The sequence below is a fragment of the Bactrocera latifrons genome, unplaced genomic scaffold, assembly GCF_001853355.1.
Source record: "Bactrocera latifrons isolate USDA-ARS-PBARC rearing strain unplaced genomic scaffold, ASM185335v1 scaffold_94, whole genome shotgun sequence".
Taxonomy (NCBI): Eukaryota; Metazoa; Arthropoda; class Insecta; order Diptera; family Tephritidae; genus Bactrocera; species Bactrocera latifrons.
The window spans coordinates 143027-167408 of NW_017537645.1; the positions used below are offsets into that span (position 1 = coordinate 143027).

Genomic DNA, 24382 nt, shown 5'->3' on the forward strand with positions numbered 1-24382 from the left:
TTGAAATTCAAACACAATATTATAAAAAAAAAATAGAAATCAAAAATTAAGTGGTTATGTTTGTAAGTTATAAGGTTACAAAAAAAGTTTTATCACGTTGTCCATATGCGATTAACTAAAATTACAGGCACTATAATATTGCATGACAATTTTAGATGTTTCAATGGGTGTTAGAAATTTTTCATTAATATAAAGTCTAAATTTTTCGTGTGCGATTTTTATCTAAAAGTTTTTGTTGTTAATTTTCTTTTCTGATACATAACATATAGTAGTAGTAAGTAGTTTTAAGGTTTCAAAAATTTTCTTATATGTAAATACAATAAATTTCAACCTATATAATATAGTATGCACTTGGATAATAAGAGATTACAATGTTGCAAAAATACATATGTTTGTATGCATGCGTGTATGCACTTGTATATAGAACATGCATACAGAGATATTTGTTATAGATATTGTATGTATGTATGAACGTTGTCCTTTATCACTTTTTATACGCTACTTAATGGCTAAATTGACTCGGCAAAGTTGCATAAAAATGTCTCTTAAAAATGGAATGTTTATATATTTTTTATTTAATTTTTAAACGGTTTTTTTAATGTTTCATATTTTTCTTATTATAACGAACGGCATACAATTCCACTATATGATTGCTTGATTATGTTCCTGCCAACCGACTTTTCATTCCTTGCCCTATTTACTTTTGAAGCAAAATTGGGCTGTTGTTAGTTAAGAATTTTATAATAGTTTTCTTTTTAAATTTTAAATCTAATTTTAAGTTATATGCATTAAAAAGTTTTGAGGGATTAGTATCCTTTTGTAACTTGGAAGTGTTTCTTTTCTTAGTTTGTTTTGCAAAAATGTCTTTTTAAAAATTACTAATGAGTGGATTTGCAACGTTTTGCTGTGATTTCACTATTGCACAAGGTAATCCTTGTAGCCACGTAGTGATTTCAATTGTTTTTTAAGTTTTGTTATTAAGTCTGAAGGTTGCACCAATATAGAGATATCGCGTCCCACGGAATTCAAGCGATCACGTATCTCATTTTCTTTGAAAAATAGATTCAAAGGTCGCCCATTGATCTCAGTAAGTACCCAGAATGTAAGTGTTGTGCCATCACAGGATTGTGCCTAGAGTGGAAGAAGTAAGACACATAAAAAACTATATTCAAATATGCTTAGCGAAGGAATTAATGTCGTGTTTACCTTGGGGGGCAGTCCATGCCGTGCTGCTAAGCTATTTGGCACTACATCAACAATGGTGGCTGTGTTGCCATCGCGTATTAGACCCAAACACTGACCTTCACGCTCACGTCGTATAGCGTAGCCGCGACCGAAGGGTATGCGACGTACGAGCACCTCGACCTGTTAAGTCAAAATATGGTTATAAATTAATGAAAAATGTTAGGAAATCTAAGTCTGTTCAAGGAATCTAAGTTTAGGTTGAAATATTGGGTAGTCGGAAAAGTCTTTTCGTATTTCTAGTCAAACTTCAACTTATTTTTCTTTACATTTATAACAATAAATAAATAAACAAATATGTACAAATTTCGACTACTTTTTGCCATTTCTCCAGGTAGAGACATTATTCCATCAGTGTAAATCGAAATTTCGAAACTTCCAGAATGGAAGCGAGCGAACTATTGTTGTTCTACACGAACTGATACAGCATCGTTTCCCTAAATTTCACAAATTTTTTTGATGGCTTGCGTGGCATTCTTGCCTTTCTTATTATTTATTATCTTATTTTCTATTGACAAAATAGGAAAGACTTTTTCGATCCAATATTTCAAGACGTCGAGTAGACGAATTTGATAGTCTTTGTTATTATGTTTCCACCCCAGTCGAGTCTACGTAACTCTGAACATAACATAACTCTACAACACACATGTTGTTCAGATCGGATCACTATAGCACAAAGTGGCCGATCAAAATGAAGTCCTTATATGGCACAGATTATTGTTCGAAGTAATCTACTATCACCGAACAGTTTGTTGAGATCGGATCAATATAGCATATAGCTGCCACACAAACTGACCGATCAAAATCGAGTCTTTGTATGCAAAACTTTTTTATTTGACAACTTATCTTTACGAAGTTTGATATTGTTTATTGTCCAAGGTAGGAAACTTTAGTATCATGTACAAATTTAAAATAAATAATAATACTAAATAAAATTTGCGATAATTGTAAGCACTTACAAAGAGCGTATTCGTGTTGCGTATTATTTTGTTGGCCTCATTTGCAGTACTTATCGCTGTACCGGCAATGGAGAGCAATTGGTCGCCGATATGTAGTGCATTGTATAACACCGGATGTTCTTTTTGCTTCCAACCAGCCACCCTAATAATAAAGCGTTAGAATTGACGCTACAAACACATTGTGCCGGTATCAACTACTCACCATACAGCACCGAAAGCATCTACCCATGCAATTGAGCCCAGGCAATCTTTGCGACGAAGCTGCAGACGCACGCCACCGGGATGCATGATTTCACGTCGCAATTGCATGACCTGATGTTCGCGCAGTGTCATGCGCTTATTCGCCGGCGAACTATTAGCACCACTGGGTGATGGCAGCGGCGATGATAAACCAATGTTGCTGCCAGCCACACCACCGTTTCCACTACCATTTGCCAGCCCATTTTCGGCGTTGCGAAAAGGTTGGGGCGGATGTTGAAAGCGCAGTGCTGTATTACGTGCGGCGGGCAGCTCATTGTTGTTGGCACCGCGTGTAGCAGCGGTACGTGCATCAGATGTAGAAGAGCTACGTTTACGTTGCTCCAATAATTCACTATTGCGACTGCGATTGTGCTGCGGTGCATTCGAACTGTTGCCGGTGCTGGTGGAGGGTTGCGCCACAGACACATTGTCACCATTGTTGTTTGAAGTCACCGCACTGACACTTTTATTGCCTGCAACAGCTGTTGGTTTTCCCTTTACCGCAGACGCTTTAAGTAAATGAAAATCACGGCGACTCGGTCGAGTCGTTATCACAGCTTCAGTAAGTCCGCGCGTTAGCAAGTGACCGCGGCTAGGTAAGGGAAGTTGGGTATTTATTGTTGTAGTTGTTGGTATCGAAGCAGACGTTGCTTGATGGGATGTTGGTGGTGGCGATGATGTGGCAGTGCGCGTTAGAAGACTTGTAGTTGTTGTAATGCGTCGACGTTCCAACATGGGACTGACGTTTGGCGGATGCGCTCGTGACATTAATGGCGATTGCATTGCTTTGTGGCAGCTTTTCGGTGGTAGCGAGGGTATTTCAACATGTGGTGTTGGACTAACGGTACGAGCAGCTGGCGTGGGCTTGATTTGCTTATGTCCATCTTTCTGGGGTATTGGGGAAGACGGTTTGGCAATGTATTGGTTTTCGGTTTTGCCAGTCGAACTAGATGCAACCTTGGAATTCAAGAAACAATAAATTAACTTTAATTTTACGAAAAAAAAGAAATAACGTAATGCAGACAATGAAGATATTGAAATTTAGAATCCCGACAGTCAAAATACCAACAAATCACAATACCGACAAATCAAGAAAAAGTGGCGCTCTTCGTTCGAGGCCCTGCGGCCTCCGGCCACGAACATGCTCAGGATCATAACCCTTTGTCAGTAGAATTCTCTTTCTGTGCTGCGATAGAAATAAGGGCGGACATGGTTAAATACTTTTCACATGTCATTATTTTGGTTTGTTGGTATTTTGATGTGAGGGCATTGAACTTCGGTATATTAAGTGTATCTCAGAAATAATAAATCGTTTTACCTCAGCGCGCGCAGGCGTCGTTGAGTTACTGATTAATGTGGGTGATAGTGACGGCGCCGTGGTCGTTACGGTACTGATGAGCGTAGCGTTTGACGTGACGCCTAGCTCTGGTGGATTACTAGACGATAGAAAGACCTTTTCATAGTGAACCGATCCAGCATTGTGTTTGATAGCTGCTTCTGGCGCGATAACATATCTGTCCGGCCTGTTTGATGTACTAGCGTTATCCACCGTTATATTTGTTATGCCTGACGTATTAGCTGAAAGTATGATTTTCTTCATCATTTTAGGCGTCCCATTATTGATGGACGCTTTTGCTGGCTGCGCCGTCGAACTGGACGCAGATGAGTTGTAGCATGTGCCATATAAGGAAACGGCATTAGAAACAATGGTATTGTGTGCTTCTGGGGCTTTGGCTGACACTACTGGGTTATTGCCTGTTACATGTACCGTTGTTATTTTCAACTCCTCTGCGGGTAAATTCGCTGTTGTTGTTGCTGACGAAATGTTGTGGTTCGCCTTTTTCACTGGTGTTGCATATGGTGTAGTTTTTGTGGTAGTTGTTGTTGTAGTAGTTTTAGTACCAAGTACTTGTATTGTACTACTATTTGATTTTGTGGACGGAATGATTTGCACATTGCTTTTGTACTCGGCCTGTACGGCATCAGGGAATTTGAAAATGTCCCCAGTGACCCGTTTACTGGACACTTTTGCACTGGTTTTTGTTTCTTTCAGTTGTTTCAGTTCATTGCTATCATTTGCTGATACTTGTATGATGGTAATGTTCATTTTATCTACATCTAATTGTTCAATTGATTCACTGTTAGTCGAGGTAATGGAAGTATTCGGCCATGTATCGGATTGTAGATCTACACTAATCTCGAGCTCTGTGATATTGTCATTACTCGACGTGGCGGATGCGTTATGACTGATTGAGGAATTTGTGACCTCCTTTCGTGATGTATCGGCAGCACCAGCGGACAGCGAACGAGAGGTTTGAAGTCTGAAAAAAAAATTAGGATTTATAAATAGTTGTATTGGGTTTCATTTAAACCTTTGGTCAGCCTTCAATCAGCATCAGATTTAAACTCTTCGCAGATAAAAATCCTTATCGAAGCTCGATTGCTAATAGCAAGCAGTTTTTAGGAGAGGGAAGCTAACTTTGCGTCCATTAAGCTCTCAGTTGAATTCATGAATGATTGGTGTTTTGTCAGTATTGACAGTTAGTAGACAGAAAGAGAGGCCTCCTAACTTGTAAAGTATTTCGCTCAAATAAGGAATTTGTAATACCCAAAGGGAAACATCGGAGATACTATAAAATATATATATGAATGATTAGCGTGACGATCTGAGTCGAAGGTCTGTTCGTCTTCATATGCGTGAACCAGTTCCTTAGTTTTTAGGATATCGATTTGAAATTTTGCACACCTACTTTTCTTCCCAAAATGATGCTGATTTTTGGCAATCGCTGAAATCGGACCACTATAGATTATAGCTGTCATATAAACTGATTTATCAAACCGTTCGCACGACAGTCGGGTCTAAGTAACTGGAACGGACCCACAGTTTAGTCCAGACAAGGACTGTGAACTCGGCATTGTGCCTTGAAATTACATCAGAAATGTTTTCCGGATCCGGAATGTTTTCTGCCGCTACAACAGCAACAACATCGATCGAACTCAAGTCCCTCTATGGAAAACTCTCTTATTTGACAAGTTATCTTCAAGAAATGTGATCTACATTATTGTCGAAGGAACGCCACAAATCTCAGAACAATTTTTTCTGATCCGACCACTACATGACATAGCTGCCATATGAATGGTCAAAATCGAGGTAAAGGGTATTATAGCTTCGACACAGTTGAAATTAATGTTTTTTCTTGTTTTGAAATACTTTAAAGACTATCCAACACTGCAAATCGAAAAATTCGATTTTTGTCAATTCTGCAGCTCTGACATATTAAATAAATGTTTTTAAATTTTCATCCAAAAATTTAAAACAAAAACGAATTTATTTTATAAAAGTCGAATAAATAAAATAGCACCAAAGGATGTATGAAGATTCGCATTGCAGCAATGAGAGCAGTGAATATGAACTCAATGGTGATACACTAGATCAATTGTATAAGGAGCAATTGCAAATGCTCCGCGAGCTTGTCTTCAAACAAAGTCGCACAGAAGATATCGAGCTCTGTCGCAAATGGCTCAAGATATTCAGCAAGACGAGCAAGGGAGAGAAAATGGCGAGAAATTGTCTGTGTTCGCTTATGCAGCAACAGTTGCAGGAACATGGCATGTTGGGTGAGCCCTTCACCAATTCGCAGAACTGCAATCGTGACTTGGAACGCGTGCTTCACGAGCTGGACAAACAGAGTTTCCTGAGCGCCAATTATATACAACAAGCGCACACGATGCGCACATTCGCCTCCCACGATAAATGTGGTCAATGTTACCCACATTATAACGACAAAAATCATTATAATCTGCGGCACGAAACCATTTGTAAAGCATGTTTGTACGCATGTACAAACGAAGGAGGCGGCGATTGTGTTAACGGCGAACAGCATTTGGACACAGCCCGTGGCAATTGCATTTATGGAAATAATTTTTATAATAAAAAATACAATACAAAGGATGAACGAGCCGGTGGCGATGCTGCGACACTCGATGAGCTGTCTACAGAGTGTGAGGAAAATGAGAAATTAACAGAAAATCTGTTATTACGGCGCGAGGTGGAGACGTTGCGTTTACAATTAACCGAGAAGGAAATCGAAAATATACGTTTGAAGGAGATAGTGGAGAAATGCGAAATGCAGACCTCTAATTATGAAAATGTATTGGAGGGAATACGTAAAAATTTGCTCCAAGGTGTAAAGCAAGCTTTAGAGCAATGGAACGCGGAGCCGCAGCCTACATTCCCCATGAAGCTTTTCGAAGTTCTATTCAGAGACTTCGAAACATGTGACGATTTTTTTTCATCCATAAAAGCATGCGATATCGAATTTGAACAAATTATTGCAAAACGTTTTGAAAACGAACTTATTAAACGTAAGGCGAAAATAACAAGTCACATTTGTCGGAAATTGGTGAAGGGCAAAAAGCGTCTACAAGAGAAATATGAACAACGATTACGCATGCAAAATTGGGCACAACGCTTGCAATTGAAGTTGGTGAAACTCAAGTGTTTTTCGGCATTAAGGCAAATTTTCATAAATGCACAACTGGAAAAGGACGGAACTGGCATGAATGAGAAAATGTGGGAGCTATTGCGTGTTTTGGAAGACAAGTATCAGACTATTGTCAATGAGATAGTTTAGGCTACTTTATTGTTTATATATGTATTTATGACATTTTATTTCAGCTTAATTAAAAATATATATATTATAAATAATTATTCGCATAATTTGGCTTTAACTTTTCTAGCGCTTATTTAACCGAATATAATTTAATGTAAGTAGCCACAAAACATTTACACTAGATCATCTAGAGTATTGAATATGAAGGCCCTGCGTGAGCTCTAGTTCAAAATAGTAGAACCCAATATACGCAAGAGCAGAAAAAAAAAGTAAATACAAAAAATAATAATAATAATTTATTATTAATTAATCTACACATCTAGATGTGTATAAGAGACAGTCAATATACTATATACATACTTATATAATCCCTGGCAATTGGAGTGTTTATTACTCGAGTATTCTCTCTGAACGAATCTTATTCTAATATTCCCCATTTATTAAATTATATTATTATTTACATACCTTGATGACATAACACTTTCTGCTTGCACCAAACTTTCCCAGTTTTTGATTTGATCTGTCAAAAATATAACAAAATAAAAAGTAAAATAAAATAAGTAAATAATAATACAAATTTATTTTCATTAAAAAAGCAATAAAATGCAATACCTGCTGATACACGCTGTCCGATATCTACACGTACACTGTTTTCTGAACTAATTGTTGGCGCTCCATGTCTTTGTTGTGATTTTCTAAGAATTGGTGAAAGAAACTCATCCTCAAAATAAGTGTCATTCGGATCATGAACAAAGTTATTCTCCTCCATCTGTAAAGCATCGTTTATTTGCTCGCTATATGCACTAATAGGATCGGAAAGCAAATTCAGGAGATTCTGTGTAAGTGTATTCGACATGGCGGTAAGGGCTGGTAATGCTGTTGCTTGAGGTGTAGTAGTTGATACATTGGACACTGAGGAATTGCTACCACTGTTGCTTACGTTTGCCGTAGTTGTGGGCAGATGTACTCTACCACTGCTGCTGGAAACGGTTGTAGTTGTTGGCAGAGATTGTGCTACAGTTGAAGTTGTCACTGTTATTGTAGTATTAGGTCGTTCTAAAAGCGTTTCATTTGTAGCAATGTCTTGGACTAAACTAGGTGGTACAATGCGTTCAACGCCTGGCACTATTGCAGCTGGTACAGGTGGTGGTGCCGGCAGTGGTGATGTTGGATCTCGAGTGGGTAAGAGGGGTGCACGTATTTCAGGTAACTTTGTATAGAGATTCTCTCGTGGCGATAGAATTTTCATTTCACGCAATTTAGACCGTAACGTCTCAACCCATTCCTGCATAATTTCCCTGTAAAAAGTAAACATAGGAAAAGTTGTATATAAAACAAAAATTAATTCTCAGACAAGCAAAACTATAAATGAAGGCAACGCGTAATGTAATGTATACAGAAAACAGCTGAGTGCTCATCAGATTGTAAAGTGTAATCCATTACATTTCGCTCGTTTGTTAAGTAATAGATGTGCATCATACCATGACATTGCATGAAAGCGTATCACTTCATTAGCAAGCGTGACGACAAATTCGAATTCATGTGAATTTGGAATGAGTGCATGCGAAATGTGTAAAGTGTCCTGCATCGAAACGATCCACTCCGGACTGTGAGCAGCTGCCTGACGAGGCTCTGCATATCCCTCCAAAAGAGCGTCTGTGTCATCGTGCACACAAAAAACAACCCAGCTGCGATCAGATTTCTGAAAAATAATACGAACACAAAGTTTTTAATACACATTCAATTTATTTTTTAAATATAACAAAAAAATAATTTGTATAATATATACTCACTTTAGGTCCTACAGTAATTTTTTTGCCTTCAGCTGTTAATCTTTTAAGCCAAGTATTTTTATGTATTTCTCGAAATTGCGCTGGGTTTGTATTAATCAATGAGGCACTCCCACTTCCACTGTTAGCACCACTACTCAATGTGCTCATAGACGAAGATGTAGCTGTGGCAGCTGTTACCGATGCAGCTGCCGTGGATGAGCTCGTTGCCATTGGCATATAAATTTTTGTAAAAATATTTAAACACTACACTTCATACAATAAAATATTGCTACGACATGCTATTTTTTCTCAGAAAAACAAATTACCAATTTCAATTAATTTCTTGGCAATTAATTGTAATTTAATATAGCAAGCGCTTTCGCCACATTCAAATTAAAATGCAATTACCCATTCTCAACATTTGCTTAGTTATAAAAAAATGGGGCCAATTAGTTGCCACACTTATTAAGGAGAACTATGAAATTTTATTGTGCAATGTAGTTTATGCATTTGTTTACAATATGAAAACATTAGTGCTTCTGTAGCAAACATCATTAAGCACTGCCAACGACACCTGCTCGCTCTGACGACGTCGACGTTGACGTCGAAGACTTTGCGTTTGTTGTCGCCGCTGTGTCTGTCAAAGCTCTGCTCGCGCGCTGCTATTTTTTATGCAGTCTCGCTCTCCTTTTTTTTCATCATTTGACAGCAATCGGCGATGTGCAATAAAATTTTGCAGACATAAACTGGTGATTTATCAAATAAGTTTCACTGAAATTTCTCAATATTTTTACATCATTACTATTTACGATAATTGAGAAGCGCTCTGATTGCAATTTGAACAATTTTGAAACACTTTAAATACAAGAAAACTAATTAGAATTGCAGCAACCTAATAAATTGCTAATAATTGCACGACGCCATGTTTGCACTGTTAAATGTCAGTTTATGCGTTGCCAACTGTAATAACCCTAGTTGCCAAGAGTACCAAATTTTTTACATTCTAAACCATAAAAATTGCTGTTGCAATAATACATTTTTTATCAGAATTTAATTTATTTTAACAGAAAATTCAATTGTTCACTGATTCTCTTTAGTGTAAAGATTATATAATATTATTTGATTTTATGCCGTTACAACAGCAATAAGGACACATCTCAATATTTGAGAGTTAGGTTTGAAATTAGCTCTTGAGTTAGCTGTAGTAATTCCTGAATTTATCCGGATTAATGTCGATAAGCGGGCTTAAAGCTGCGTCTGTCAAGACAATTAGTGTCGTTTGGGAAATCCTTTGTAGGCAGGAATTGACGCTGAACTGTTCCACGAAAATTGGATTTACGTAACCAGAACGGATGCGGATTTTTATCCGGCCACAGACTGTCATCTCGGAAGCTTAACTAATAATTATTTGGCGCATGTTTGTTCTCACTACATCAAAAATATAGATATATTGGAATTTTCAGTATTGCAAAAGAACGATACTAGTTATTCTTATGAATCCATTCAAGCATAACTTTGCAATCTCACGACAGTTGGGCCTACGTAACCAGAACGGTCCCGGAGTTTTATCCGGCAAAGGACTGTGAACTCGGTACAATTCTACCGCTACAACAACAACATCCCTTTGCAATAGGCAGTGGTTTGCTCCCCAAAACTATATTATCCAACAACAGTTTTGCAACTTTGTAAATAGCACACAACTTTCTAATTGCTATAATACTTTTTATTCAGATTTTTTAGTTTTTATCTTTTTTTGCTTTGCTTTTAAACTTATAATATTACTTTTTTTTTAAGTTTTTCTATTTTTATATCACACATAAAGGTAAGTAATAGTATATTTATTTTATTTTTTTTTTGATCATGTCTTGCATTTTTAATGTGCTACGATAAATTACACGTACGTATTTGGACGCATGCGCAATTATCAAACACTTTTGCTAATAACAAACTTTTTTTTATTTTTATCATATAGTATTTAAGGATTAATCATAAACTACTATAACAGTATTTTTTCATTAGTCTTTGAGATAATTCTTGCACAAAGCAGGTCAATATTACGAGGCTGATGTAGAAATACATACATACATAAAGTTGGAGTGGCGTATATATTATATATCTATATATATGTATATGTATATAAAGAGTTGGCAAAATTAACTATTATTAGAGTATCTACCATCTTCAATTTTGTATTATGTTTGCGCATTTATTAAATAAAATATATACTACGTTAATGTAATAATCATTATTTTTTAATTACTGTATATCTGTAAATCTATGTTTGCATTATAAATTCATTTACATACACATGTTTATTGCATTTATTAATATTTGCTTTATTAGTTAAGCATATCAATACGCCTCTTATGTATGTATTCTTGTAATTTCAGACATTACATTTGACTTTATTAATTTTTTTTGCTCAATTTTAAATTACATATAATCTTACAAAATTCCCATTAAAGCTAAAAGAAGGTAGTGACGGGTATGTCGGTGTGGTTTATATAGAATTTAGTACACTAAAATATATAAATATAGACAGGATAATGTTATATATATGTGTGTGTATGTGTATGCGTATATGGGTAATGTGTCGGCTTATCACGATATAATTTAATGGTGTATTGAATTTCAAACGCATAATTAAAATGTAAGAAGAATAGAAGAAAAAAAAACACATTTATGAACGTTTGATACAGAAAGCTACAGTAATTAGGATCACATTTGGAATTTTTAAATGTTCTAAAATCCTGGACTAACAATTTATCATTTTATTACTTATTTAAAACTAGTTAAATGTTTTTATAACAAACAAAAAATGACCAAAATGCTCTCATTCTCGTTTGCACTGTTAACGTAGTTTGACGCAAGTGTCTTCTTGAATCAAAGAATCAAATAGCACGTCTCCAAAATAAAGACAAGGACGATTCGAAAGCAATTTGTTGAGGTAATTATGAAAAAGTATATCTATATAAATGTGTGAATACCCACAATAAGTTAAAAGCAATTTGTACGTTGGACTTGCAACAAACAACTTTCTAAATTATTAGCTTTTAAAAATTTTGGAACTAATGCAGGGCAACAAACAGTCAGTTTGCGTAATTTAAAATTATTTCAAGCTTTCGTTAGGTTTTAAGTTTTAAGCGTTTTTTTGTTGTATACCTCATATGTGTTTTTAAAATTTTTATTCGTAGATATATGTACCTCTCTTATTTATTGATAAATGCTTGCACATAACGAGTAAATATTACCCACATTACAGCGCTGCATTGTCATGGAGGTTAATTCGTTTTTTTTTGTTTTTTTGTTTTTGTTTTTGTATTCCTTAAATATACTTCAGTAAGAGTATTAGAATTTTTTTGTTTACTTTTTGTTTTGGTTTGAGTTTGTGTGTGTTATTCGGGTCATTACGTACAATTTCATATAGTTTTTGCTGATGCGTTCCATTGGTGATTAGATTTGATCGTCGAGTGTTGCGTTATATTCTTGTTAAGGGCGTTATTAGTTAATATTAAGTTTATGAAGTACCCAGTCCAATTATATGCTTTTGTGGTACAAACTCAGCGGCCAGCGGGTTCAGAATGGAATGTTCTACATTGTATTCGCTCACAACTAGCGAGGATAATGCAGCATTTAATTCTTCGGCTCTAGAAGTAAAATAAAAATATTTTTTTAATGTGATAATTTAGTGGAAATAATTAAGTAAGTAAAACGGCGTGTACAAGTACATGTTCGGGTTTTCAAGGAATTTCATACTTTGCTTTCTGCCATTCAGCCAGTTCCGCTTCGAGTTCGTCCTCTAGCATTGCTTCAAAGCACTCTTTCATAATGTCCTCTTCTTCGAGACGTTTTAATTCCTGAAAATTTGGAAAATATGTTTAATGTTAATGTTAATGCAATTAATGCCACGTACAATATTGTTTTTCTTTTTTTAATTATACATACATGTAATTATATGTACATGTGGCTACTTACATTCTTATCGAACTCTTCTTCATTCTCCATCCAGAGATACTCAGAGAAATCTTGTTCATCTTCTAAATCTGATAGCGAATCATCCTCCTCCACTACATATTCAAATTGGTCGGACCAATCATTTGAAGGAACTTTCAAAATCATTTTGTTTGTCAGTTTTTGTTTGAAGCTTTTACAACTGCAAAGATAATTGAGTAATAAAAATAATATAGAAGACAGTGTTTACATTATACATAATAAAAGAATAATTCTTTTTTACGAAATGGCAGTGAATATTTGTCCACAAACAATATATAGTATATACATATTAGAGCCAATTACAGAATGTTAAGGATATATGACTTTTAGTTTTTATTAAGATATTTTTGAATATATATAAAATATATCCTGAACAGAATATAATAACTTTGCAATTATATGTATATATAAATGAAAAACGTAAAGAGCAGCATCAATTTAAAAATGACCGTCTATATAGACGTTTCTCAGTTTTTGAAATATTGATCTGAAATGATGCTAACAAACGAAGTTCTTGTATAGAGGTTATTTAGTTGATAAAATTAATGAAATTGGGCATGGATTATAGCACAGCTGCCCATCTTTCGAATACATTGTTCAGATCGGACCAATATAGCCATAGCTGCTATAAAAACTGACAAAAACAAACAACTATTATGGCAATTGTTTTATTTGTGAAGGTGCAAGTGAAGTTAACCTTTTGCTTGTTTTTTTTTTTAACTTTTAGCACTCGAACCGGCAAGTTCTATATCAGAAAAATACGACGCAAAACATTGTATATTAGTATAATCTTGTTTTCGTATATTGCACTTTTCCGCACACATACGGACCGAAATACGTTCATACATACATATGTATATACTTACATATATATATAATTTTGGACTAACTCAAACTCTCCATACAAACAAGTATGCGCTATGTCTGCTTCTACTCTTCTTACTTAAATCACTACCACTTATGAATTGTTTATGAGTTAGTTTCGCATTTGGTAAACAACCAACAAATATTTTCGTGAGTGCTCACAACCACGTATCTCAAACGACTGAAAAGCTGAAGAAAGCCACAAAGCTAATTTACTAGCGATTGGCGTTGGCATTCTGTGTGTTTTTTAAGTAAATTACTTTGTATACATATGTACTGGTGCTCCAATAACTTAATACACATATTTTATTTTTACACGTAGTAATAAGTCAATTAGGCACCTACTTAGGCATTCATTTTGATTTTACTGCATTTTTATATATAAATATTTTGCACATACAAATTTCACAAATGTACTTATATTTGTATGAATTTCTTAATTATTCAAATTTAAAGCAACTCCCATTAACTCATTAAAGATATCTACGGTATGTAACGTCTGCTAAATTGCATTAAATTTACTTACTTGTTCTTATTTTATCACTACCACGCAATTTATTATTTGTATAAATGTTTCTGTTTTAACCAGAAATTATTTAAATTAACTTATGTTTGCGAGATATAGTATTAAATTCGTAAATTTCAAAATTCACAAAACAGCTGCGTAGAAAACAATGGCAAAACGAGAATAAACAAAATAAAAACGTCGAATATATTCTATAATACACAAATACTTTTTGTGTTGTGAGCTAATGAACGCGATTGACTGACTGAAACAGCAATCCAATTGGTTCAAGAGAGTTCATGGATTGCTCTACGGACATTTGTATACATATATGTTAAACACGTAGGTAGTAGTTGCACGTCGTTGTCGGCCATACAAATGTGGGTTTTTGTGGGCAGGTGATTGGCGGCGGGGATGGGGTCGTTGGCAAGTAAGAAGTCTCCCAAGTTTATATACTAACAACAATAATTGAGCAACAGAGAACAAGAGCGTATAAAAGTATATGTGAAATTGATAATAACAGAGAATCAAGCAATAACTTACAGTACAGCATAATTTTTTCATTACCAAATATATATCACCATACTAATATCGTCTATATGTATTATGTACATATGTTTTATATAAATATATTTATTTTATATATGGTATATACGCCACTTTACATACGTTTTCGTTGCTTTAAATTTGAATATTCCTTTTATGTAAGATCTAAAGAGCCAATAATATTGAGTAGAAGTGCCTAAAAAGTGAGTGAGTTTAAAGTAGGGACAAACGTAAATTAATTGCCAGGTCTTCAAGAAATTCACCAAGCGACTTCTGTTTGTATCGACTAGTATTTTTTTATATACATATTTATATATATGCATGTATGCATGTCTCAAATTGCAAATATTCACGTAATTAATTTCTGTTACCTTTTAGCATATCTTAATTGGACGTTTAATTTATATGCGCAAATGTGTTTACTTAAGTGTACTTTAAATGAACGCGTTTGCCGTGATAATGCTTCCTTGTTTTTATTTCCGGTTGTGTTCTTATTTATAAACATGCATTTATCAGCAAATTTAGAAATATTTGTACATACAACATATGAATATAGGTATTTAAAGTTGAAATGTTATAAAACTTAGCAATTAGTTTGTTTTATATTCAATTCTCTATTCAATTATTATTTTAGTTTTAGAAATATTTATCCGTTTTAATGAACCCAAATAATTATGATTCTAAGTTGAAATAGAATGCCTATTTTTCCAATCAGAAACTTCTTATTTTACTGTATTTCCTTAATTATTTTGGTATTCCGAAATAAATATTTTAACCAGCCGTTATTCGATTTGTCTACAGTTAATGTTACAACAAACTTATGAATACTAAAAATAACTGCATTTTCTCTGTTCCGTACGATTTAATTACAGTTTTTTTTACCATACCAAATTTTGTAAGAGAAATCTGTTTGGAATACAACAGCACTTTTCCAGTAAGACATCCGTTAGCAGGTGCATTTTCATTTGCATATTTTTTGTATTCCTTGGTTTGAGATTATGTTTATTGCAAATATAGACTACTTTGCTAAATTAAAATAAACAAATGCAGACAATCCAGAAAATATAAACAAGATGGAGTACACAACTGATTGTTCTTCGTGTCACTTTCTTTGCAGTTGTCAAAAAATTGTGATAATTATCTTTGTATATAGAAAAAATATGAAACTTACACCAGAACTTTTGTAAATCTGCTTATAGCTAAAATGCCAAACAATAGTTCCTTCAAAAAAATGCACTGAAAATTTTGCAATAATTCGTTAACACTAGAAATTTATTAAAAATTATACACAAAAAATTTGACGTCCACTACGTACAAAATCTTTGTAGCTCGTTCCAACAGTGCTGGTGTAACGCAAAACTCAGTGATGATATTTCGTTCTAAGCTGTTAGGGTTGCAGTGTACTGTTTAAATTATTTGGCCGTGTTGAAATATTAGTCATGTTAGTAAAAAAAAAAGAATTTAACAGCTTTTCAAATAATTTGTTAAATGAACGGTTTACACTATATAATAATAGTCGCCCAAAGATTTAAAAAAAAAATAAATAATAATAGTAAAAGGCTATTTAAATATTTAAATAGATATAATTTGGGCAATTCTGCAGAATTGACTTCAATCCATTAAAAAAACTAGCATGGAAACCAAGCCATACACACCCTAGAACACATTAGACCTATGCTTAAGAAAGGCGTGAACAAGACATAAGAGTTTTGATTGGATTAGTTAATAGGGTCATAAGCAGCTCATATAAACTTTGCCAGAAATTTCGTTAGCGCTTTCGGGTAATTAACCAGTGTACTAACCGATAGTTGGTTGCCGAGTAGAGGAAATTAAATAAGTAAATTACTGTTTTATGATAGGTCCCATACAAACTAATCGGATAAAGTCAAGTTCTTATAAGGAAAGATTTTAGTTCTTTGGCATATATTATTATCCAAGGAATTTTAGAAGAAATTTTTTAGAACGAAACACTAAAGCATATACCTGTCATACAAACTCAACGGTCTAAATTAATGTAAAGATCCTCATAAAAGCTTCGGTGCAGCGGGCATTAACTTTTTATATTCTGGCATTTTTTATATTGTTGTATAATAGTTTTTTTTTATCTAACGGTTGTTTGTATGAGGTCTTCCTTTTCTTCTGCTTCCACCGGTGGGAACTGTAATGAGTACTCTCAGAGCTGGAGTGTTTTCCTCTATTCGGACAACATATCCACTGTCTCTTAGCTCGCTGAACTATTTCAATGTCCTCGTATATTTCGTACAGCTCATCGTTCCATCGATTGCCTTTAGCGCATATAGCAGGAGAGAATAATGAGTGACTTATAGTTCTTTTTGTTCTTCGAGAAAGGACTACTCAATTGTCTACTCAGTCCGAAGTAGCACCTGCTGGCATGAGTTATTTTGCGTGGAATTTTGAGGCTGACGTTGTTATTGGTGTTAATGCTGGTTCCCAGGTAAACGAAATTATCTACGGCTTCGAAGTTTTGACTGTCAACAGTAACATTGGAGCCAAGTTGAGAGTGCGACGACTCTTTTTTTTTAGGGGCTGGAGATATTTCGTCTTGCCCTCGATCACTGCTAAATGTTAGATAAAGGGTTATATATATATATATGTATATAAATGACCATGCTGACGAGATGAATTGAAACCCGAGTGACCATTTGTTTGTCCATACGCGCAAGCGATAACATGATAATTAATATATCGTCCCGAAGCGTGGTACACGTGTTCCTTTGCAAAAAAGTGAGGACAAGTTCGCAAGTGTAATCGGTCTACTGCCACGCCCACAAAACGCCATTAATCGAAAACCCTTAAAATGACAAAACTAGGCACTAATTTAAGATGTAATATTTGGTATATTAGTTGGCAGTAGCAAGGGCTACCTGTGGTCTAACATTATTGAAAAAGTAAATCGGTAAATAACATAATCCTAATCACGCCTACTTACTATACAGGGTTTGTCCGGAAAGTAATAGGACTCAGTTGATTAAAAAATAATGAAGCAATCGTTACAATTCTTTAGAAAGTTTCAAAATACGCTCCTTCTGCGTAAATGCAGTGCTGCCAGTGTGATTTCCAAGTATTGAATTCGTCACGGAAGGCATTCTCGGGATAGCCTTGAGTGTTGTTGTTGTTGTTGTAACGGCAGAATTCTGCCGAGTTGACAGTCCTTGGCCGGATAAAAATCCGGATCCGTTCCGGTTTTCGTAGACCCGACTGTCGTGGGAACGGTAGCCTTGAGTGTCGAGGTGCATGCTGCTTGTATCGCCTCTGTCGTTTCAAAATACTTGCCCTTCATAGTACTTTTCAGGCAAGGAAGCAAAAAAAGTCCAGGAGGCCACATCTGAGCTGTAGCTGTTCACAAGACAGACGTTGTCGTGGTCTTCATCACCGACCTCTTCCCGGCCCTCCAAAAAGGCCTGGGGCACCGAAACACACCACTATACCACTTACTAAAGCAACATCTGGGTAAGCCTGTTTGATCATATTAAACGTCTCTGTAGCAGATTTATCGAGTTTCACACACAATTAAGTCGCGTACCTTTGGTCTAACGAAGGCTGCTTTTTCGATTTGCACTACTCACAGAAACATGTTGTGCGAAAATGTTTGTCCTCACTCTCCAGGTGCTCGGAGGTAACTCGTTCGTTAGCTAGGAACGACTTCTACTGAATCCAGTCAGTGCGCGCACGCTCCGAACAGTCGCGGCGGAAGAAAATCAACCCTATTACTATTCCGGATAAACTCTGTATAGCACCATTCTAAATTCCATATGATTCTTTCACTTCTCAGTATACATATCAAGCATTAAATAATGTATCAGGATATAACTTAGCACTAATAGAGCCCTCAATCTGTTCCATCTTTTCGAAATTGTCGACTCGTCGTCCCAGTATGCGACTTATTTTAATAAAGTTGGGAAAGCGTGTTTAACTCATCACAAGGTATCTTTGTGCCTAAAATAGATAAAATTGGACGAAGTCTTGATCTAGCCCCATATAACTAATATAAGAATTTTCGAACATCTGGTTGATTTTATTCCTTATAAGAATATAAATAAATATAAGAATAATAAAAGTTTTGTTATATTAACTATTTTGTTTTAATATATAAATACCATACTTAACACTTATTTTATAAAATCTATACAAATTAAAAAGCTCAATTTGCTAAATACTTATCACAATAATTAAAAACCACAGTTTTCTAATATTTTCAATATTAAAAGCCTAAGCATCTTCATTTGCTCTTATATTGTTCCATGAACGTGTTTCCGAGCTTCCAAGTGCTCCAAATACCATTGCGGCCAGCAAGTAGGCTATAATTAATGTAAACATTACATAATTCCATTCCGACTTGGTGCCCTAAGAAGGGTTAATAAAAAGTTACTAAGATTTTAATAAATAAGATAATTTTTTAAAAACATTATAGATAGCGAAAAAAATCGACAAGTTACTTCCACAAACAAGTATTGGCGATTACCTGAACAGCTATAGCGGAAATGATGATTGGTGATATGAAACCATCAATTGTTGAAAAGGCATTCGCAATTCCCGAGAGTAAACCGGCATACGACGGTGTTAGGTGCAATAAACTGGGCCAATAGCCACCAGAAAATGCCATGTCGGAGAAAATTCCCACAAACAAAATGCATAAATTGATAAGCATGCGTTGGTTGGCGTTCAACAACATAACGACAATCAGAAATTTAATGGTAAAGACGTTGCCTATTGAAATAAAAAAATTATGTCAGATATTATAAGCTATATTCGATGATCTTGCTTTTACATGTAAATTTAGTCAAGTTTGACCAAGACTTGTCGATAAAAAAAAGTTTTGTCATAGCTTGGTACTATTTTTTTATGTTCGTGTGAAGTCGTATCTCCATGTGTCAATTAGTGTGTGTTTTGCGATTGAGAAACGAGTTTGCTTGCAATTTTGTGTTTCCGATAGAGTTATAGGTACGGATTCTTTGAAAATTTTTGCAAAATTGTTTTAGGGAGTCTATTTCATCACAAAGAAAAGTTCTTAAGTGGCACGAAGAATTCAGTGAATGTTGCGAAATCATCGAAAGCTTGCTTCATGCGGTTCGTTTATCCATCCCTGTTAACTACGATAACATCAAAAATGTGAAAGAAAAGTGCCTTAAATTCGTGCTGTTGGCATCAGAGAAATAATAGATCTAGTCGATCGACTCAACATACTTATTTCAGTTAATATTTTGGGTATGAAGCGTCTCAATGATAGACTCGTATTAAAATATCTGAATTTTTTTCGAAAACGGCCGAATAGAGGTCATAAAAGAGATGGTTGTCAACGTGGCTGAGAGCCCTACGTTCATAAAACGCATCATTACTGGTGGAGAGAAGTGGCTTTATGAATTTCAATGGCGTCGAAGCTATTCAACAATCTACGAATGGTATTCCAAAAAGAGCTGAAATCGAAAACACTGAAGGCTGAAATGTAGTGGAGTATTTAATAAAGGGCTCATGAGCATATTTTGAAGGCGTTAATTTTGTATTTTGTGTCTTCTTTTTTCAGTCCGTTTGTTATTTCCTTAAGGTCCTTTGATTCTTTCACATTTATCTTCAACTATGGACAAATCACACAAACTATTTAAGGGCTCGCGAAGTATGAGTACTACGAATATATTCTTACATAACACATAAAATATTTTTCCATAGAGTGTGGGCTTATAGTTCGGCTTCTTTTCGATATACCTGCAGGCCGGAAAAATGATGATTTTCGCAATAATGCCACCCAGAAATGGTGTTGAAGCATATATTCCCGTCTGGAAATATAATAAATTATTATAGGAAATAATTTACTGTATATTATGACCCACTTCAGATAATGTAAAACCCAGAGCCTCTTTCAGGAAACGCGGCAGCATCAGCGCAAATACGATTAAGCCATAACTGTGCAAAGTATGCGTCAATATAAAAGCATAAACAGGCGCAGATTTCAGAATATGCGTCCAAGGAATGCTCTTTGACTAGAAATGAAAATTAACAATAACAATAAAATAATAAATATATATATATATATTTTATATTATATCCCACCATTGACTTTTCGTCGTTTGTGGATTTCAAATATGCACGTTCCGCCTCTGACAATCGAGGGTGTTCTTCCAGTGTGTTATAAACCAACCAGTGGCATGATATACCAAAAACCAATGCAACGGAACCAACTGTATAAAATACCAACTCCCAATTGTAACGACAAAGTAATGCTGAAAGTGGAAAGGCAATCAGAGTACCAACCGAGTAACCGCCATAGGCGAACGCTACTAAAGTGCTACGCTCCGTGCGATGAGCCCAAGTAGAAAAGAGTTGATACAGTGCTGGATTTCCAAAACCCTGTAAAAATATAAACATTTAGAAATTAGCGATTATAAGGAATTACTACATTATTAATTTAATAGTCAGGTAGTTCTAGAAAAAATTAACTTTTTTGGTGAAAGAATAATTCCAAGACTTTTACTAGGTATTCTTACGATCCACCCACGAGATATCAAAAGGAAACATGGGAAAACAGAAAATTCGTTTCTTGTCCTTGGACAGAGTGCAGTCTCGCTTTGCCCTTGGAATTATTCTCAGTTAACGCGGAATCAGTTTTCTTAGCCTTTATAGACTTCACTATTATATTCTTACCGATACTAATCCCTGCAGCAGCCGTATCGCGGAAGTTCCAATGTAGCTGATGTGTGCGAATATTGGTATAAACATGAATAATACTGCCTGAATTGTCACAGAGTGTATAAAAAATAGTTTTCCACCAAATCTATCAGCCAAACGACCGGCGAATGGCAGAGTAACTAAGTAACCATAGTAGAATGTAGCTTGTATAGCGAATTCCTCTTGACGTGTCCATGGAATGTTGCCCAACTGAAAAGATTAAGAGACTTATTCAAAAACAGGTAAGTAAAAACTTTAATTTAGGAAATATTGGTAAGTTCTCATAGATATAGACTTGGTTCATAGGCTGACTGTTTTAATACATTGCCTAAACTTCAAGTCAATTACTAAAATGGAAAGTACACAACTTGTACTCGTATCATTGAGGACTCATGTCTGCGAGATAACTAAATTAACTTTTCCCCTAAATGTCGGGCTGAGTATATCATCAAGAACTTAATCTTCCCCGATAGCTCTAGTGAAAGTCTATCATTAGAATGCATACACATATTGAGTTTAATTTTCTTTAAGTTTGAAAAGTTGTGGACCTAACTCTGTATGAAAAGACTGAATGGAATCTTAGATTATATGCCGTTTTAGATCTAAAGAATTGCAGTTCTCTAGATGGAAACGTATTATAAGGCTATATTTTAATGTCAAAGCCAGAGAAATGAGTTCATTTGTAAAAATTTTAACTTAGTTCAATCGGTCGAAATTATTAAAATTTGATATCGAAATTCGGAGCCAGTGACCTCAACTTTAAGAGCGCTACGGCAAATCCGTCCTTTCAGATCAACAATTGAGCGTCTAGGGGAAAAATTTGAATCCATTTGAGAAAAACCCAAATCAGTATCTTATACGTTGTTCTCGAGTTTTGGGCATCTATGTGACATCGTTGTGGCGAACTTTGCGAAAAGATCTTTATCTACATTATTACAAGATCAAACTGACGCAAGAACTGAAGCCGCTTGACCACCAACTTGAAAATGATCCGGATTTTCATCGAGAAATCATCTTCAGCGATGAGGCTCTTTCTGGCTGAACGGCTTCGTCAATAAGCGAAATATGCGTTACTGGTCATGGGTGAATGGGAATCGCTACTGCTGAATGATAACTAAATATTTTCGGCCCGAATTGGATGATATGAACTTGACCAATATGTGGTTCCAACAGGACGGTGCTACAAGCCACACAGGGAATGTAAAGGTTGTTGAACGTTTTATGTCAAGTCTATGGTCTATGCCAACAAGCCAGCGACGATTGACAAACTTCGTACGAATATCAAACGTGAAATTGTAGCAGCATCGGCCGAAACCGTCGAAAATTGGGTTCAGCGTTTGGACTTCGGCAAGCGTGCCCGTGGTGGTCATACAAAAGAAATCGAAATCCGTACATATTGGCATCGAATGTATTTTCACAGAAATAAAGAATTTCAGCGCTCTTATCGAAAAACCCGTTATAATTAGGTAATGATCGAAGGTGTCAGACTTTTGACAATTTCTGTTTATGATTTCTTTATTTTTTTGGAAAGCCCCAGTTTGTCAAGTCTATTGTAGGGGATTGCTGTGACAGCTGTGATAAAGGATACAATCTCTAAATTTTTAAATCAGTGTCCAGTTCGGATAATTATAAAATATTTTAGTGGTCGTTTAATATAGCCGTTTTACTTCCATCAAATTTTCATTTTAAACGAAAGTTTTTAATGGAATTCTACTTACATTTTCATTCGAGCTTGAATTATGAATAGTTGTGTACACAAATTTTGTGGATTCATTACCGCTGACCTTCACATTTACCTCAGCCTCTGGCTTCACCATGCAAAGTATGGTAAAATTGAATATATTTCGCATGCATAAGTGCATAATCATGGCAAGGAAGGCGCATACTGCGTAGGTCAAACGCACGGAGCAAACGAGAGGGTAGTGAGTTTCCTCCTTAGCGGCTGGCATTTGCTCCAGCTCAAAAGCTTCCGCCTGAATTTTACGCATTACAAACACTAATACTGAAGTGATTTATTTATTTACGATTAAAGTACGATTTAAAGTGGGTTTATCACAATTATTTTAACACAAACACGACACGTATGTTATTGAACGAAGTACCAAGTTTTTTGAAATACGAATTGACATTCAACTGCTTTCGACCGATGCCGACCATTGCTTGAAGTGGTTACACTGTAAGTTATACTTCGTATTGTTTGTATACTGTCGATGACAAATGTCTGTCGGATGAGTGGAAATATTCACATAATTAGCTCAACTTATGCGGGTAACAGTAAAACACGTTCGCGATTTGTGTGTGACGAATTTTCTCCCGTGTTAGATGTTGCTGTCAAGCTTGCTATGAACGTGACCAATTGGCAGTGAGTTCTAAATGCTGAGTTTGCCTCATTTTTCAAATAGTCACCAAATATTTTTTCCCGCTATATAAAAATGTAGGTCTTGCATAAAAGAGATTAACATGAAATAATGTATGTAAGAGCGTTTTGTATATATTATGTAAAAAGCTTGGCCTCTTGGTAACTCTCAATGGACGTCATAAGCAAGTAAGATTTAAAGTTCTAGTAATTTTATTTTCTTTAATATAAAAGTAGGACAAGATGGAAGTAGAATGAATTAAATTTAGATGAGAGAACATTATTTAATCCAGATAGAGATAGAGATAGAGTTATGTCGTATATATTATTCCATCAGTGTAAAACTTTCCTGGTTTCTCGGCGAAAAACTGCGACAAGTAATTTTCACAGGCTCTCTTGAAGCTAACTTTACTCCATTAAGAGAAAAGCTCTCCCAGTTTTTGCCGAATACTTTCATAGTAAAATGTAAAATCAATCGTTTGACCAGGCTGGAGCAGCTCATAGTGGATGATTCCTTCCCAATCCCACCAGACATCAATCATAACCTTTCAAGGTGTCAATCCAGGCTTTTGCAACTATTTGTTGAGCTTCACTACGCTTGGACCATGATT

The 24382-nt window shown here is 35.3% G+C and overlaps 3 protein-coding genes across 8 annotated transcripts; all 3 read right to left on the reverse strand.

Moving 5' to 3' along the window:
- Positions 1–865: 865 nt before the first annotated feature.
- LOC108977702 (mucin-5AC) lies at positions 866–9745 on the reverse strand. The gene is made up of 9 exons (XM_018947539.1): positions 8848–9745; positions 8536–8756; positions 7667–8352; positions 7520–7574; positions 3760–4762; positions 2404–3398; positions 2202–2343; positions 1207–1365; positions 866–1131 (listed from the first exon to the last, which is right to left on the reverse strand). Exons 1-9 carry the CDS (start codon positions 9061–9063, stop codon positions 916–918), a joined length of 3693 nt encoding a protein of 1230 aa, XP_018803084.1. The 5' UTR covers positions 9064–9745; the 3' UTR covers positions 866–915.
- Positions 9746–11131: 1386 nt separating this feature from the next.
- Positions 11132–16077, reverse strand: LOC108977711 (polyadenylate-binding protein-interacting protein 2). 6 transcript variants are annotated; one of them, XM_018947555.1, is made up of 5 exons: positions 16050–16077; positions 15906–15970; positions 12802–12979; positions 12583–12683; positions 11132–12473 (listed from the first exon to the last, which is right to left on the reverse strand). In XM_018947555.1, exons 3-5 carry the CDS (start codon positions 12943–12945, stop codon positions 12344–12346), a joined length of 375 nt encoding a protein of 124 aa, XP_018803100.1. In that variant the 5' UTR covers positions 12946–12979; positions 15906–15970; positions 16050–16077; the 3' UTR covers positions 11132–12343. The 6 variants fall into 6 exon arrangements, with proteins under 6 accessions (XP_018803100.1, XP_018803103.1, XP_018803098.1 ...); XM_018947558.1 differs by lacking the exon at positions 15906–15970 and having other exon boundaries at positions 16050–16068; XM_018947553.1 differs by lacking the exons at positions 15906–15970; positions 16050–16077 and adding an exon at positions 15106–15330.
- A 2758-nt stretch (positions 16078–18835) lies between these two features.
- LOC108977680 (sialin) lies at positions 18836–23759 on the reverse strand. Its single transcript, XM_018947496.1, has 7 exons — positions 23134–23759; positions 21392–21625; positions 20801–21097; positions 20581–20730; positions 20394–20526; positions 19218–19462; positions 18836–19099 (listed from the first exon to the last, which is right to left on the reverse strand). Exons 1-7 carry the CDS (start codon positions 23401–23403, stop codon positions 18965–18967), a joined length of 1464 nt encoding a protein of 487 aa, XP_018803041.1. The 5' UTR covers positions 23404–23759; the 3' UTR covers positions 18836–18964.
- Positions 23760–24382: the final 623 nt, after the last annotated feature.